The sequence below is a fragment of the Excalfactoria chinensis genome, chromosome 1 (assembly GCF_039878825.1).
Source record: "Excalfactoria chinensis isolate bCotChi1 chromosome 1, bCotChi1.hap2, whole genome shotgun sequence".
Lineage (NCBI taxonomy): Eukaryota > Metazoa > Chordata > Aves > Galliformes > Phasianidae > Excalfactoria > Excalfactoria chinensis.
Genome location: NC_092825.1, coordinates 6,935,495 through 6,952,077, shown reverse-complemented (window position 1 = coordinate 6,952,077; position 16,583 = coordinate 6,935,495). Strand labels below are relative to the sequence as shown.

Here is a 16,583-nt window from a genome sequence, read left to right as displayed (position 1 = left end):
GAATTATGAGTCATCTCTGAATAAACACAAGCATGGAGAGAAGAAAGAGCAAAGCAGTGCCCTTTGGGAGAGGTGGCCGAGCAGTCTAATGTGGCCATGCCTGGAGGTAACACAATGTGCTGAATGTCAAAAAGAAGGCTGGTCCCAACGTGGAGTCTGAAACAGTGATGACTGCAGCCTCACAGGGCAAGGTGATCAGAATAAAAGAGGGGAAGGTCTCCTGCCACGCAGAAGTGAATCTTATAAAGGTTGTGTTGTCCCAGCACATTATTGCAAATGAGATTCTGTCCTGCAGAGCTTCTCCTTCATCGTTACTTTCACATCTGAGTCATGGCACAACAGCAACTCCTACAGCACCACTAACACCTGGTGCATGAAGGTCCTTCCTCCTTTCTAACTGAGTGTGAAGGTGAAGAGGAAAGGATGGCCAGAGAGGAAGGCCAAAAATCCTTCATCCAATACCAAGATCATAAAGCAGTCAAAATATAACTGTCCTTCCTACTCCAAACCCTGTGACTAGTCCTCAGTGAGCCCCATCTTCTTTGCAGCTGTCATTGATTGGTTTCTGAAGATCCAAAAATGTCCCAATCCTGATGTAACTTGGTGACAATGGCCACACTAGGATATGCTGGCAGGCAGTCTGAGTGGGTCACCGTCCACAGGTCAGCACACACTTCACAATGCAGGAGAGCTCAGAGACGCTCAACCTAATTTTAAATGGGTTCATTTAAATGAAAAGCAGTAAAGCACAGCATCCTGAAAATGAGCACATCCTGAGACACCAGCTGAGCTCAGTGCCACAGTTAGATTGCTCCAGATATGTGGAACACCTGAGTTAACACATTTTTAGCAATCTCAAAGAGTCTTTGCACTCCTCTGGAGACCACAGTCTAGACATATTTATGGATATGATTGGAGATGTTTAACATATTGTTGTATCACCTTCCCAGTTCAGGCACAATTTAAATAGAATGACTGCTGGGCATTTGGAAGCTGGAGAGGTTTATGCAGTATTCCCAAAATTAATGACAGCTTGCAAGTCAATTCTGTTTTCAGGGAGCAGCAAAGATCAATAGTAGATATTCTTAAGTGGAAAGCATTTCCAAATAGATGAAAACAACGGCAAACAAAACATCATTAAATTAGCAGCAAAAGCAGATGTGTTCCAAAAAAAAACCACAATTCCACTCACATGCCTCTGTATCCACAGTCAACACCAACAGGGACTTCCGAGGTCTTTGCCAGTCTCAAGAAGACAAAAAATAATAAAAGCCCTCAGAGCTCATGCTACTACACAACTGCAATCCGTTCTTAAAAGTAGGAAGATAGTTGGCTCAACTATATTTTAGCACTAATAGATCCTATATTGCTACCTTCCCAGCTAATTGTGATAGGATGAGAAGCACTGGCCTTACGTTGCACCTGGGGAGGTTCAGGTTGGATATTGTGAAAAGCTTTTTCTCAGAAAGAGTGATGAGGCATTGAAACAGGCTGCCCAGGGAGGTGGTAGAGTCACCGTACCTGGAGGTGCTCAGGAAGAGATGTGGCACTGAGGGACATGATCTAGAGCAATCACATACATAGTTTGATGGTTGGGCTAGATAATCTTAGTGGTCTTTCCAACCCTAAAGATTCTATGATTTTACATCTTCTAAAGGTAATGGATATCCAAAGCTGAACATGATCTTACCTGCAATCATTATACTGCAGACCTCCAGTCTGTAGGCTGAAGGAAACATAGAAGTATCTAAGGGAGCCCAGGACTCCACCATACATCAAGTGGAAACCCAATCAGGATACTCAGGCATAGGGGAAGATCTACAAGATGCATGAGAATCTGAAGAATGTATTAAGACTCATCTCAAAGGATGTGCTATGCCTTGGGACCAAACAACTCTAGGCCTAGGAGAAAAGGTTCAGACATTTTGCAATAAAACCCATCAGGTTAGCCAAGCCAAATGGGAGGGATATTCAGAGTGTACTCTGACAGTAACTATCTGCTGCTGGTAGAACCGTGCTTTCAGACAGGAAAATTAGCTGCCCTTAAAGCAAAAGGTGAAAGACTAAGAGATGTGAAATCTAAAATGACTTTTGCAATCAGGATATAGCCAGACATCTCCTGAAGCTATAATATACTACAGAGGAGAACAAAACAAACAAACAAACAAGCAAGCAAAAACCAACAAACAGAACTACATTAATTCTGCTGCACTCCCAGAAGCCCTGAGAGCAGACAGCTCAGTTCAAAAATAAATAAATAAATAAATGTTTAAAAATTCAACTATCCAATCGCTTCTCAAACCAGATGAACTGCCATGCAACTTAAAAGCAACACTACAGGGAGGAAAAGCATCTACTGAGATGAGTTTTCCAGTGTACTGAACAGAATCCTGTATTTCGTATATTATATCACAGCCAATCAACACAGTAAAGATCTCCTCTGTCTAACAGGGAAAGACACGGAGAAACCGAAGATTCATCCAGTGTTATAAAACAGCTGAATTTTCTCTGGAGCTGGCTTAAGAGGAGCAACACACACAAATTAGAGAGGATGAAACAAAGCAAATGCACCCTTTGTTGAAAGTTGTACCAGAAAGCTGTGAAGAATGTAATGCTTCTAGACCTTAAATCATTTATCAAAAGCTTTACAAAGAAATAGTGTATATCAGAAGAAATGAGTTATGCCCACGTACTTCAGCATACACCAGAAGTGATTGTACATCAAGAGGGATAACACTAACTGCCCCTTATAGCACAGACAGCAAAAAGTAAAAGGCTTTTAGTACAGCAAGGGAAATTCAAAAGCAGGAAAAAAAAAAACAAACCTGTAACTGGAGGGAAAATGAATAGAAGAAAATATATGAGTAAATATCTGGAGAGTTTGTGGGCACTTCATCATCAGAGGACCCTGGCAACAGCCCAGCCAAACATCAGCCACAAATTACACAGTTACAGGTATTACAGCTATTTGGGCTGAGGGATGAATTATGGGATCCCCTGAAGTGTTACCTACTTCTACAGTTCTGTAATTGAATAACACATCCCTTAGGTTTACAGAGATCCCACATTTAAAACCTCAGAAACAAAACCCAAGCACCAGGAAATGACACATGCAACTTTTCAGCCGGTGCTTGCAGGCATTCAGAAATCTTACTGTGGTCAACAGTGCTACAAAAAAAACACTGCCATGCCCTATGCTGGAGCACACTGTGTAATGAAACAAACAATAAAACTTTACAGGAAGAGTCAGAAGTGAATAAAAAGTCATCTCTCCTACAGCAGAACTGAAAGGACACTGCCATCATTCTTCCCGTTTGTCAGACCCAGTGATTTACAGCCCTTGGTAGAAATTACTGAGAAAATAATGTACTGCTAGGATTTGATGTGAAGAGAATTGCTAGAGCAAGGATGTGAGATGGCGAAGGGTATTCAGCCTGGGAAGCAGCAAATAGCAAGGAATGGTTCACATGTACTTGCAGAGCAGCAGTTCACTTATGTACCTGGATGCAAAGATGAAGTGTATTAGCATACTGGAAAAGGAAGGGACCAAGTAATATGCAAACCCTTTGACTTGTTATAAAGAAATAGATTAAAATGCAAGAGCTTCATCATGAAAATAATGCTGGAAAATCAGACATTTACCATTACTTCCACATTTAGCTTATTTTCAGTTAAATAATGCAGGTGATGAGAGCATGGATGCTACACAAATGCAATTTGGCCACCATTGGTCACCATTTTGGCTGCTACTACAAATAAACAGGAGAGCTGCGGCATTTAGAGGTATGGCAGCTCAAGGCAAGCAACAACTCTTCAATGAATGTTGTATTTTTTCTGTAAATTAGCATACAGGGGTACCTATAGCAGATATTAATGAGACGTAAAACTGCACTGCAAGGACGGTCCCTGCTCCATAGCTCCTAGAAACAAGGGGAAGGGTTGGAAAGGCATACAGGGTCACCTAGAAGGGAAGGACTAACTGAGGACATTGGTGACAGAGTTAAGAGTCATGAGTTTAAAGCTCTTCCAAAGGGCTTTGTTGGCATCAGTGCCGTGTATGGTAACTAGCACAAACAGACAGGAGCAGTCTGTAAAATGAAAAGTGCCAACATACTGCATTCCTTCCCTTTCACGGGGTCAGGTAGTCCAGAGCACTCCGCCGACGGATTCGGGACAGCCACCCTCCATCTGGAGCCACTGCTGTCACACTCCGTGTACTCGAAGTGGTAATCTGTCTGCAAGCAATTACAAAGAGTTTCAGTTTCATCATAGCATTTGCATATTAAGATCATTAATCAAGACTGTGATTAGCAAACTTGGTTATAATTAAACCAGAAAGGAAGGAAGTAGCTGCCACGTGAAGAACTATTACTGCTTTGATGATCACCGTGGATCATTGCAGAGCAAGCACAAAGTGCAAGTGCAAAAGCAGAAGGTGGGATTTGCAAAAGAAAGGGGATGCAAATTCCAATACAATTTTGCTTCCTAGCAGGATTGGTCCCAGTCTTTTGATGTACAGCAGCCACACAGGCTTCCTCCTTGGCCCATTTAGACTAAGGGGAGGTCCACGCTGGCTCTGGCTCAGCTTAGTGCATCCCTGCACATATTAAGCTGGCTCACAAGGACAATGCTTAATTCTCCTGTACTTACAGAAAAGCTAACAACAATGGAATTAATATTTCTCCTACTGCTAACCATAGCTCTCCATTTGGACATTAATAAAGTCCTAACTAAAAATCATTAAAGCCTTTGGTATTTTGCATGGAATTGCAAGTAATATTTTGATTCCACTGGAATTAATGCCTTTATGGTTCAAAAAATGTCTTTATGGCTCAACGTATGGTTTAGAAGCCCAACTAACAGAACACTGAAAAGAAAAACTACTTGTCTCAGAAATACAGCAAACTGTTAGAAGATGCTATCTAATACACAGCTATATATGAAAGACAATATAAACATTCTCAACACCCCTAAAGTACTCAATTAAATTTGCGTTTTCACCTCTTCATCTCATTATACAATCTTCAAGGAACAGAAAAAAAACAGTCGTTTGTTACTGTAATGCTGAAACTCAACTACAAAGCAACCAGAATATGTAAATAACAAATCCGTAACAAATTCATCTCATTGTTCATATCACGTAAGATAAAAATTATCTATAATCCACTCAAGACTGGAAGAAAGCAAAGCAAAGGATACTGAGACCCTCTGAATCTCACTCGTGTTCAGAACTTTTTTTTTTTTTTCTATTTTATATCAGGACAACTGATAGAAATTATAGAGAGCAGCTTGGTGTCAACAATTCAGGTTGCTTTCATAGCCACCTTCACAAAATGCACTTCAGAGATGCACCCCAGCACGCAATCCCTTACTGGCAGGAAGGGGACAGAGGGGCCCTCAAAAGTGGTGGTTTTGTTCCCTCCTTCTGCATTCAGGCACGAGACTGAAGTCTCCATCTCCCCCTTTTCTTCCATGTAAATCTTCCCAGCTTTAACCAGCCAGATGAGGTTTCCAGGAGAGATGAACCCAATAGGCATCCCTCCCCCTGAACACCTTAACCCTGTGTGTGCGTAGCCATGTCAACAGAGTTTCAAGGCTCACAAGGGGGTTACGCAGCATGCCCTTGCTCTTGAACAAGCTTTTTCCATTGCATTTGCCCTTACTGTGCTCCATTCCTTTCTGGAAGAGATGATTTTTTTTTTATTTTTTTATTTTTTTTTTAAAAACTTCTTTTCTACCTGACTTTCAACTCTACTGTGCGACTAAAAACTACTCCACAGAATTTACCGTTTTTTCTGGTATTTGATTGTAATGAACACTCTACAGATGGATTTTTGCACATGGCCACACATATACCTCCAAACCTCTGCTAGCCACAACATCCTCTTCCCTGTAACACAGTTCTACCACGGAACCAACTTGGTTCTTGGTAGCTGTATTGCAGACATCCACTGCAGTTCACAGCTTCATCTACAACATTAGCCAGCTTTAAACTAGTTGGCTTGGCTACCTGTAGAAGGTGAATATACCTGCATAGAGCTCAGGTTCAACTAAATAATCCAGCATCATGAGATGCTCTATCTTCCATGGCGACGCCATCCTCAGCACCCGGGGTAGCTCAGATACATCCCTATGAGCTGGAATCACACCTTGGCTACAAAGCCAACGTGACACTGGAGAGCGCTGGAAATCTCCCATTAGCACTGGCTTACCAGGCTCAGAGTTTCTAATCTGCCTCAGCAATCTGAGCTTCCAAATATAGCAGGTTGATAAAGGAAGCCTCTCAGCACTATGGAGCGCTTACAACTCCTTTGCATCCCTCTGAAAACCACAGTTCTGCTATGCTGTGATTTCTTCTCCTTTCTAATTGAGAAATTTCTTCCCACCAGTTCTCTGAAAAACATTTCACAGCAAAGTCATTGCCAGATGTTATCTGTTGCCAGCTATTACTCTGTTTTTGCTTTTAATGTTTTGGGTTTTTTTTCCCCACTATCATGCAGACATAGAGTATCTTTAATTTTGGCCACTGGCCTGTTTTAATTTTAACAAGTCTGACTGCTTTGTTACTTTTCTGGGCTTGGCCTTAATGATTTAACTTGTCCCTCCTCCAGTTCAGCTGTTATTTCCAATAACATTTCTGGCTAATTGCTCAGAATTCCTGGGATGTGAGAAACTGGCTTGAATTTTAGGCCCAAAGAGTTTGTTTCCATAGGAAAATATCTCTTTGAACACTCCATACAGGGTTAAGGTAAAAATAAAATAAAAAAAAAATAAAAATAAAAATAAAAAAAAGAAAGAAAAAAAGATAATTTTCTAAATGGAAAATTGATGCTCTTCCAAGAAGCCGCTCAGAATCAATATGTAGTCCTAGGCAATAAAATTTCAAATAAAAGGTTAATAGTAACCTGAAAATGTCTCCCAAAACAGGCAGGAACATTTATTTCACTCTGTGCTGAATTCTGCCTCATTGTTTTTGGAGAATCAGTGAAATCACATGTGCACTACTGCGCACTAAGCTGTTAGAAAAAACCCTCTGACGTTCGTACGCTCACTCTGAAGGACACTGCATCCAAAATAGATGCCCTTGTGCCATGGCACATGACGTCAAAGGGGTGATGCACTGATGACAGCTCTTCCAGGGGGAGAAAGAACAGCAGAACTGGTCCAATGAACTACGTTCATAACACATCAAAACCAGATCAATGGCTGGGCCCGCCACCCTCACATGGTTCCCATGCAAAAGTCCTGTAGCCAAGGCACCTACACCCCCTGCCCTGCAGGCTTAGCTCCAAGGCTTTCTTCTAGTCACCAGCTTCCAGGAGCTCTCTGAGTGACACACCAATGCAGCATCCCACTGTGTGCCACCCCACATCGTTGCTCCTCATGTCATACAATACTGGGCTTAACTTGGTAAGGGGCACCTGGGACCTGGTATATGGCATTTTAGATGTCTCCAGTGCACACCTCTACATCCAGTCTTGTCACCTCACAGTCCTTTATGACAGCTGCCAGACACCTCTGCTCTAAAGGCCTGTTTCAGAGTATTTTTGAAACTCAAGAAGTACTGATTTCCTCTCCATAGACTCACTCTGCTCTCATGAGGCCCCAGCTGCGGTATCGCATCCAGGTCTGGGGTCCCAGCACAAGAAGGATGGGAGATGTTGGAGGGGGTACAGAAAAGGCCATAAAGATGATCAGAAGGCTGGAGAACCTCTCCTATGAAGACAGTCTGAGGGAACATGACTTGTTCAGCTGGGAGAAGGCTCAAGGGAGACCTTATTATGGCTTTCCAGTTTCTAAGCAAGATCAACTTTTTACATGGGCAGACAGTGACAGGAGGAGGAGGAGGAACAGTTTTAAATTACAAGAGGGAACATTAAGATTAAATATTAGGAAGAAATTATTTATTCTGAGGGCAGAGGCTGCCCAGAGAAGCTGCAGATGACCCATCCCTGGAGGTGCTCCAGGCCAGGTTGGATGGGAACCTGAGCTGCCTAAGCTGGTAGGGGACAACCAGCCCACAGCAGGGGTTGGAACTGGATGAGCTTTGAGATCCCTTCCAAACTAAGCCATTCTATGACTGGAGAAGTTTTCAGAGCTTTCTCCGGGACGAGCAGAAACACTCATTTCAATGCATCTCTTGTTTTTCTGCACCAATTTTCTAATTCCCTCCTTTCAACTACAAGGGAAGCCTTTTCCACTTAACCAGAATTGAAGCACAAAGAGGGCACCGACCCTTCTAACCAGTTCTTGATGTACCAAACATTTGATCCGGGTACAAAGAGTGGATGAAGACGAGGAACTGTTATGAAATAACAGCAAAAGTCTCTTGTAATGAAACAGCTTGCTCTGCTCATGTTGCTTTGCAAACACAGACATCAATAAACCAAGGGAAAAAAAAAGAAAAAGACTAAAAAAAAGCCTTCTGAATGCATGCCATAATACTACCAAGTAAGTGAACAACTGTTCTCAGGTCTGTCATTTATTCCTTCCCTGAACTTGTACTGCTTGTTCCACCGATATGTTTGCTTAAACTGATTAACTGCATACAATGCTATTAAAAGATATTGTTTGCCAAAAGGAGCACCCATAATCTTTACAGACCCGTGTGCTATCTATATTTACATGTGCAGTAGGGATTAGCTGTGCTTTTTTTAAAAAATAAAAAGGGGGGGAGGAGGGAGTGAAGCAACATCACACAAATAAAAGCCTCTTTAACAACAGAGTGAAGTCAGTAGAGATAATAAGGGAGTCCAATGTCATGGATAGCTCTTGTGACCCCCCAGACTAATCACAATGAAGAGGAGACAACACTTTCATTTCCCTGGTACATCAGGACATAATATCCTAAAGGACACAGAAACATGGCACTCATGGTTCTCAATCTGTGCTTCCCCACATCTAGCCTCCATAATGTCACCACAATCAAGGATAAAACCTTCATCACACTGAGACTACTCCAGTGTTTAAAGGGTTTCCCATCAATCAGTTTTCCTAATTCAGGTTTTGAAAGAGGAGATGCAAGTTTCTTATTAGTTTCAGGCATCGAGCCCATTCTCCTCTTGTACTGCACTCATTATTTCTAAGTATATCTTCTGTCAGCAATGAATATTCCCACCTTCCCCCATGCTCCTACCATTCCAAGCCCATCAGTGAGCAGCACACAGTCCATTAGCAGGGCTCTGGTTCACCTCATTCAGACTTAATGCCCAGCTCCAAGCTTCTCCTTCCTAAATCTCCCTTGAAATTACTTATATTGGTGCTTTTCAGCTGAAAACTTGAGTTGGGCTTTTAATTATTTCCACCTTTATTCCTAAATCCCAAAATTCCTAAAGTCATTTCTGCATGTTCTGCTGCACTCCTCTTTCCAGAATCCCAATTTATTCGTGGCTTTCTTGGCAGAGAGAAACCCAGCCCTAATTGCATTACTTAGAACCCCACAACGCAGCTGCAGAGATTCAGACTTGCTGAAAATCAGGTTATTTGTATCTTGAGCCTAATTCAAGCACCAGATTTCTACAACCAGAAGCTTAGGTTGAAATCCTGCCAAAGCCATCTGCAAATTAAAGATGAACTGAAGAGATTTACTGAATAAAAGCCAAAATTCAGCAAAAATATATCATCAATATTTGTGAGCAATACGAATAAATGATATTTATGTAAGTTTTTATGCTATTTGTTTAAACATTATTCCTAGGATTCCAGCCCAAACTTGTTAACACAAATGGCTAGTCCTAGACCAGTGAGTAGAGTGTCGAGATATCTATATTTACAGATAGAGAGACCTCTGCAGAGCAGTAGGGTGCATTCAAAGGGCCACAAGCAGCTCTGTCAGCAGAAGAACAGGGACAATTCTTACCAGTGTTTAGAAACAAACGGCTGATAGAAAAATATTTGGATGAATATTTTGTCCTAGATGAAACAAGAAATGTACTAAGCTCTCATACCAGCCAGGACAAAGGAATTGCCTTGCTCTCAATCAGGATACTGCACTCTGGGGTGATGGTCACCAGACAGATGAGGTGCTTCCTACATATCTCTGATGTCTGGATCTGGAGAATCATAGATTCACAGACTGCCCCAAATTGGAAGGAACTCACAAAGATCATCAAATCCAACTCCTCGCTCCACACAAGACCACCCAAAATTAAAGAATCCGAGAGTGTTGTCCAAGCACTTGTTGAATTCCAGTCAGCTTCATGCCTGGACCACTGCCCTGAGGAGTCTGTGCCACTGCCCAACCACATTCTCTGTGAAAGCTACCTAGATTTGGAGGAGATATTTGCCTAGCTTAGTCACATTTGGACTGGATGATCCTTCAGGTCTTTTCCAACCTTGTTGATTCTATGGTTCTATACATTTCCACAAAGCTTCTGAAGCCAGATGAGAAAAGTCCTTCCTTAGATACGTGTTCACTCAGCTGTAACATGTTGGATCACCATTTCACAGAATCACAGAATCACAGAATCACAGAATTATAGGGGTTGGAAGGGACCTCTAGAGATCATCGAGTCCAACCCCCCTGCCAAAGCAGGCTCCCTACACCACGTCGCACAGGTAGGCGTCCAGGCGTGTCTTGAATATCTCCAGAGAAGGAGACTCCACCACCTCCCTGGGCAGCCTGTTCCAGTGCTCCGTCACCCTCACCGTAAAGAAGTTCTTGCGCACATTCGTGCGGAACTTCCTATGCTGGAGTTTCAGCCCATTGCCCCTAGTCCTGTCCCCACGCACTACTGAAAAGAGACCAGCCTCGCCACTATAGCTCCCACACCCCAGGTATTTATAAACCTGGATCAAGTCCCCTCTCAGCCTTCTTTTCTCAAGGCTAAACAGACCCAGTTCCCTAAGTCTCTCCTCGTAGGGGAGATGGTCCAGGCCCTTCACCATCTTTGTGGCCCTCCGCTGGACTCTTTCCAAGAGATCCCTGTCTTTTTTGTACTGGGGAGCCCAGAACTGGACACAGTATTCCAGATGAGGCCTCACCAGGGCAGAGAAGAGGGGGAGGATCACCTCCCTTGACCTGCTGGCTACGCTCTTTTTAATGCACCCCAGAATGCCATTGGCCTTTTTGGCTACAAGGGCACACTGCTGGCTCATGGCCAACCTGTCGTCCACCAGGACGCCCAGGTCCCTCTCAGCAGAGCTCCTTTCCAGCAGGTCTTCCCCCAACCTGTACTGGTGTATGCAATTATTTCTACCGAGATGCAAGACTCTACACTTGCTTATGTTAAACCTCATCCGGTTTCTTACTGCCCAGCTCTCCAGCCTGTCCAGGTCTCTCTGAATGGCCGCACAGCCTTCAGGCGTGTCAGCCAATCCTCCCAGCTTCGTGTCATCAGCAAACTTGCTGAGGGTGGCCACTATCCCCTCATCAAGGTCGTTGATGAAGATGTTGAACAAGACTGGACCCAGCACAGACCCCTGGGGGACACCACTAGTCACAGGCCTCCAGCCAGACACCGCATCGCCAACGACAACCCTCTGCACTCTGCCAGTCAGCCAATTCTCGATCCACTTCACCGTCCACTCATCTATCCCATACTTCCTCAGCTTTGTTATAAGGATGTCATGGGGGACCGTATCAAAAGCCTTACTGAAATCAAGGTAGACTACATCTACCGCTCTCCCCCCGTCCACCCAGCTAGTGACATCTTCATAAAAGGCCACCAGGTTGGTCGAGCACGACCTCCCCTTGGTGAACCCATGCTGAGTACTCCTGATAACCTCCTTTTCTCCCAGTTGTCTGGAGATGGCATCCAGCACAAGCTGTTCCATCACCTTCCCTGGGACAGAGGTGAGGCTGACTGGCCTATAATTACCCGGGTCATCCTTCTTGCCCTTTTTGAAGACTGGGGTGACATTGGCCATCCTCCAGTCTTCAGGCACCTCCCCAGTTCTCCAAGACCTTTGAAAAATTACAGAGAGCGGCTTAGCAATAACCTCCGCCAGCTCTCTCAGCACCCGCGGGTGCACCCTATCAGGTCCCATGGATTTATGGACATTAATGTTTCCTAAGCAGTTTCAGTTTTGGATACACTGGTGCAGCCTCTGGCCAGCCTCTAGTCCAAGAGATACCCACTCCTTCATTGAGCTTCCTAGAAACACCTGCCATAGAAATAATGTGATTTTACTATTGCAGAGCTTTAAGCAAGAGGTTTGAAGGGTATTTTCAAATCTGTTTAGTCCATCTTTTTTATCATATCTAAACCATTCCTGATAGAAGTTTGCCTAACCTGATAGAGAACCTCCAGTAATCGGTGTTTAGGAGTTTCCCAGAATAAAGCTCATGGTTACCATTCAGATAAAATGGCACTAATGTACATCAAGCAGCTACTCAGTTATCATCATCCAGGAAGTTGGACACAAAAGCGAGGAGCCAGATATAAAAGCAAAGTATTTCTTTGCTGAAAAGCAAAGAGCTGAAGGTAGGCAGCATCATCTCAATGCATGAACAGAAAGCATGGCTGACACCAAAGGCTGGCTTTGCCCCTCCAGGAAACTCCATCTACTACACTCTGCACATGGTTTGTTGAGGAAAGTGCATGTCCATATAACACAGTGTCATTTCTTCAGCCTTTGCCAAATCCCTTCCAGTATCAGCCCAGTAATGACTAGAGAACTTTTTAATATAACTATCTTATTTATCCTTCCAGTAACCATTTGCAGCCTCTAAATGTCAGGTCAGCCAGCAGCCTTTTGACTGAAAAACTATCTTCCCTTTAAACAAGACTTCACAAGCGAGCTGTGTGTAGCACCTGTTCAGCCATTTTGCAAGCATCTGGGATTGCATACTTTTGAATCCTGGAGATACAAGTGGTTCTTAGTAAAACCAAGTTTCTTTCATCCAGGCTTCACCTGCTGCCCAGCCAAGTCACTGAAGATATCCATTGACTCTAAAGAACAACAGGATGAACCACAATCAGTTCATGTACTCACAACACCGAGTATTAAATAGCAGACGATGTGCATTGCCATCTTTGCAAATAAAACTCTAGAAAAAGTAAAACATTTTGCTACCTTTTAAGGTCATCTCATTACATTTCATGGGTTGTGATACCAAATACAGAATTCTACGGTATGGTGGAAAATCACTCTGGAAAAGGTTATTTCACCTGGATAAACTATACATGTGAAAGATTCTCCAGTGATAGCTTAATGACAGTAACAAGGATAGAGCAGTTTGCCTCTCCCAACCCTCCTGCCTGGTGTCAGCACTACCACTTGTCCTTAGGAAGAACCTTATCCATCAGAAAATCACTCTTTTTCAATAGCTTTCAGCCAGAATAAGTTTCCTCAACTCATTCCCTCAACAGGATGGGGTGACATACCCTGTGGTAGAGATCAAAGCCCCTTTTCTACAAGATGCAAAGAGAAGAAAGGGAATAGCAGTTTCTAATTGTGAGCAGTCTAAGAATGTGCAAGAGAGGACAAGGAGCATCAGAAGAAATACGTCACAGACACACAAGTGCGTGTCATCTCTGACTTCTTTATTCTTCCCAACATGAAACATCTCCTCACACCTCTTCTGTGAGACGTGGCTACCCTGCCATCTGCTGCTACGTATGACTGAAGATCCTATTGCTGAGGCAGCAAAACCCTAGACGCTAAAGCTTCAGGGTGTATAGGAATCCTGGTTTTGGTCTCTCACAGACACAGAACAGTTTCATAAGTATGGAAATTAAAACAGTCTCTTGGGGTACTTATCTCCACAGCCATTCAACAGAATTTCCAAACTGATATTCTGGTTCATAGCAACAAAACCATACAAATCTTCATCAAAGAGAGACTAGTTCATGCAATCGGGTGATAAAAATAGCAGCTTAAAGAATAATCTTGTATTATGACTGTGGGTTTTTTTGTGAAATTCACTCTTCTTTCATTATTTTCCCTCCTTCTTTATATGAAGCCTTTTTGAAGAATTCAAACATGATGATATGTGCTTGCATGACATCTTAAGACCCAAAATACTTGTTTTGTAATGGAGAAAGTAGGACTTAAACCCTCACACCATATTCCATTGCCTCCCTGTATCTTGACTTGGATCATTCAGAAGTGCTGGAGTGAAGGATGTAGTCACATCCCAGATGAAGCACGTGAGATGAAGGTAGTAAATGATACCCTCAAAGAACAGTAGGATTTATAAGCCTTAGCACAGAGGAGGATTACAGCTCTGGACCAAAGGTCTGAATGCTCCTTGATCAACTACTGGCTTGCTGGGGAGTCACAAAGAAATTACCTCACTCATCTGCCCCACAAGTCTAACCTCATTTTGCACATTTGGAGACAATACAGATCTATACAGATCATGCTGGGAGCCAGACTACAATTTTCAGTGCCTCCCATAAAGTCAATTTATGAAACAAGTCAGGAGTAGCATCCAAGAGCTGAGTTTTTGAACAGGTAATACTTTTTAATCTACAAGTTAAGAGCAAAATCATAACACATCTGAATTAGCTAATATAATGCCACAACATTTTACCCACTGTTGGCGTAGCTTCAGAAGAGTGAAAGGCTTGGAACATTTACTGTCTTAACATTTAAGACTCTTTAACAGTCCAGCTACAAAAACCTTCAACAGGACATCTCTGTCAAATTCTATCTTGTGAAACAAGTGGGTTATGCTACATAAGAGAGTCGCCAAACACCCAACAGAAAGAGTATATAAACTGTCAAGTAGTACAGCACAGAAAGCATGAGAAGCTTCCTGCTTTGTTACTCCACCAACACATCTCTGTCCCAATCTGACACCACAAGTCACCTCTGTAGACTGAGGGACTTTTCTTGCTGCCATTCACTTTTGGCCTCCACTGCCTTGGACTATGAAAAATAGTGCTGATTAACACCTGAGGAATGGGGCATCCACAACTCCTCTGGGCAGCCTATGCCAGTCAACTAAGAATAGATCAAGTATCAAGGCAAAAATGAACCCAGCTCTCAGTGGTGATGGTTTGATAGTTAAACTAGATGATCTTAGTGATCTTTCCTAACTTCAGTGATTATATGACCCTCAGGTGAGACTCACTGATGCAGGACCAAATCAAGGGGTCCCACTTTCTCATCAGAAAACTTTCTGCAATATCCAACTCCTCATGTCCCTACAATGTCACCAAACTTTTTAGTCAGAAGTTAATTGTCTCAAGGGTGACACAACCTTCTCAGGTCATAAATAAATTTAAATGATGGTACAAAACTGCCTGGAATGTTTCCAACAGCAAAGGTAGATGAGAAAAGGGAGAAACATGTTCAATAATCAGAGCTTCTGCTGGGAGGAGAATCTGCTAGACATGAACAATTAATTCATTGTAATAAAGAGCACTGTAACCTGCTATCGATCATTTTTCTCCTAGGCTTTGCGTTAGATAGATTTCTAATATATGCATGTGCCAAGGGACTGGAAGGACTATTACTCAGTGAGTCTTGTAATTGGCTTTTTTAACTACAAACCGTGAGGCTATTTTGTGAACAAGTTGGGGACATGTTAATGATCAGATAACATTACATTTATGACACTAGGCAAGGCCTCCAAGGTGCACTGAATACAAACAAATAAACAGCTACCTTTAACTTGTGTGCGGACACATACATCCCTATATGGGCATTTTCATCTGCACACACAAAACTCACATGAGGGTAATTCTGTGAGCAACCAACTTCTGCATTCCATCTCTCCCCAGCCAATAAATCTGAGTAGAGCTCCACTGTATCCAACAGAGCTCCACTGATTTATACCAGAGGAGAATAAAGCTTCTTGCTTATCTCCAAAGAAAGAAAGACAAGAGGTCATTAAAGACAACACACAGGTCTTGGGTGAAACAGGCTATATCTCACTGCTGCTCCGTAGGATTCCCTGAACGTACAGTCAGAACTGCAATGTTTTGTCTCTGCCTTCTAATCCTTCCAGCAATACCAGCTAATTAGATGCTGAAGAATTAGCTTTTCTCTTGCATCTGTGTGCTTCTGATTAATTGCATTCAGAATGCAACACCAAGCAGGCCAGTAAATCCTACCATGGACCAGCATGAGGAGACACTTGAATAACCAGACAGGATGGGCTTGCCCCCACAGGGACATGGATGGCAAGGACAGCAGAGTGTGTACTCGTTTATCTATCTTGGTATAAAAAGAAAAGCTCTAAAGCAGAAATTGCTCCTTCCACAATGCAAGAGCTCATTCCAGTTGGGACTGCAGGCACAAATGCTGCTCCCATATACGGTCCTATCATGGTTCCCAAAGGTCTATGGCACAACACATAAAGGCAATGCCCACAGTGCTCCAGCTGAGGGCTACAATAAAATTCTGCCTTCTTCATTTGCTCACAGTGAAGTCCATAGCTGGACTTCCTCCCAGAACCTGACAAATGCATTCCCCTTATCCCTTCCTCCCCCCAGTGACTCTATGCTATGCTACATATTATGGACATGCTGGGGCTCCAGGAGGAAACTTAACATTAAATATAAGCATAACAACCAGATCCATCTGTTCTTCTCTCTTGATTACAAATTTTTTCTCCCCATCCTGCATTAACCCAGCTTCCTGTTTTCCTCCTGCAGCCTCTGTCAGAGCTGTCTCTGTGACACTCCAAC

General features: G+C 42.9%; 1 protein-coding gene across 1 annotated transcript in view; it reads right to left on the bottom strand.

Moving 5' to 3' along the window:
* Positions 1 to 16,583, bottom strand: part of ELAPOR2 (endosome-lysosome associated apoptosis and autophagy regulator family member 2) — an 89,744-nt gene that overhangs the window by 42,915 nt on the left and 30,246 nt on the right. Inside the window, exon 2 of the mRNA XM_072352063.1 lies at positions 4,115 to 4,235. Coding sequence (XP_072208164.1) covers positions 4,115 to 4,235 — 121 coding nt within the window. The remainder of the gene's footprint in view (positions 1 to 4,114; positions 4,236 to 16,583) is intronic.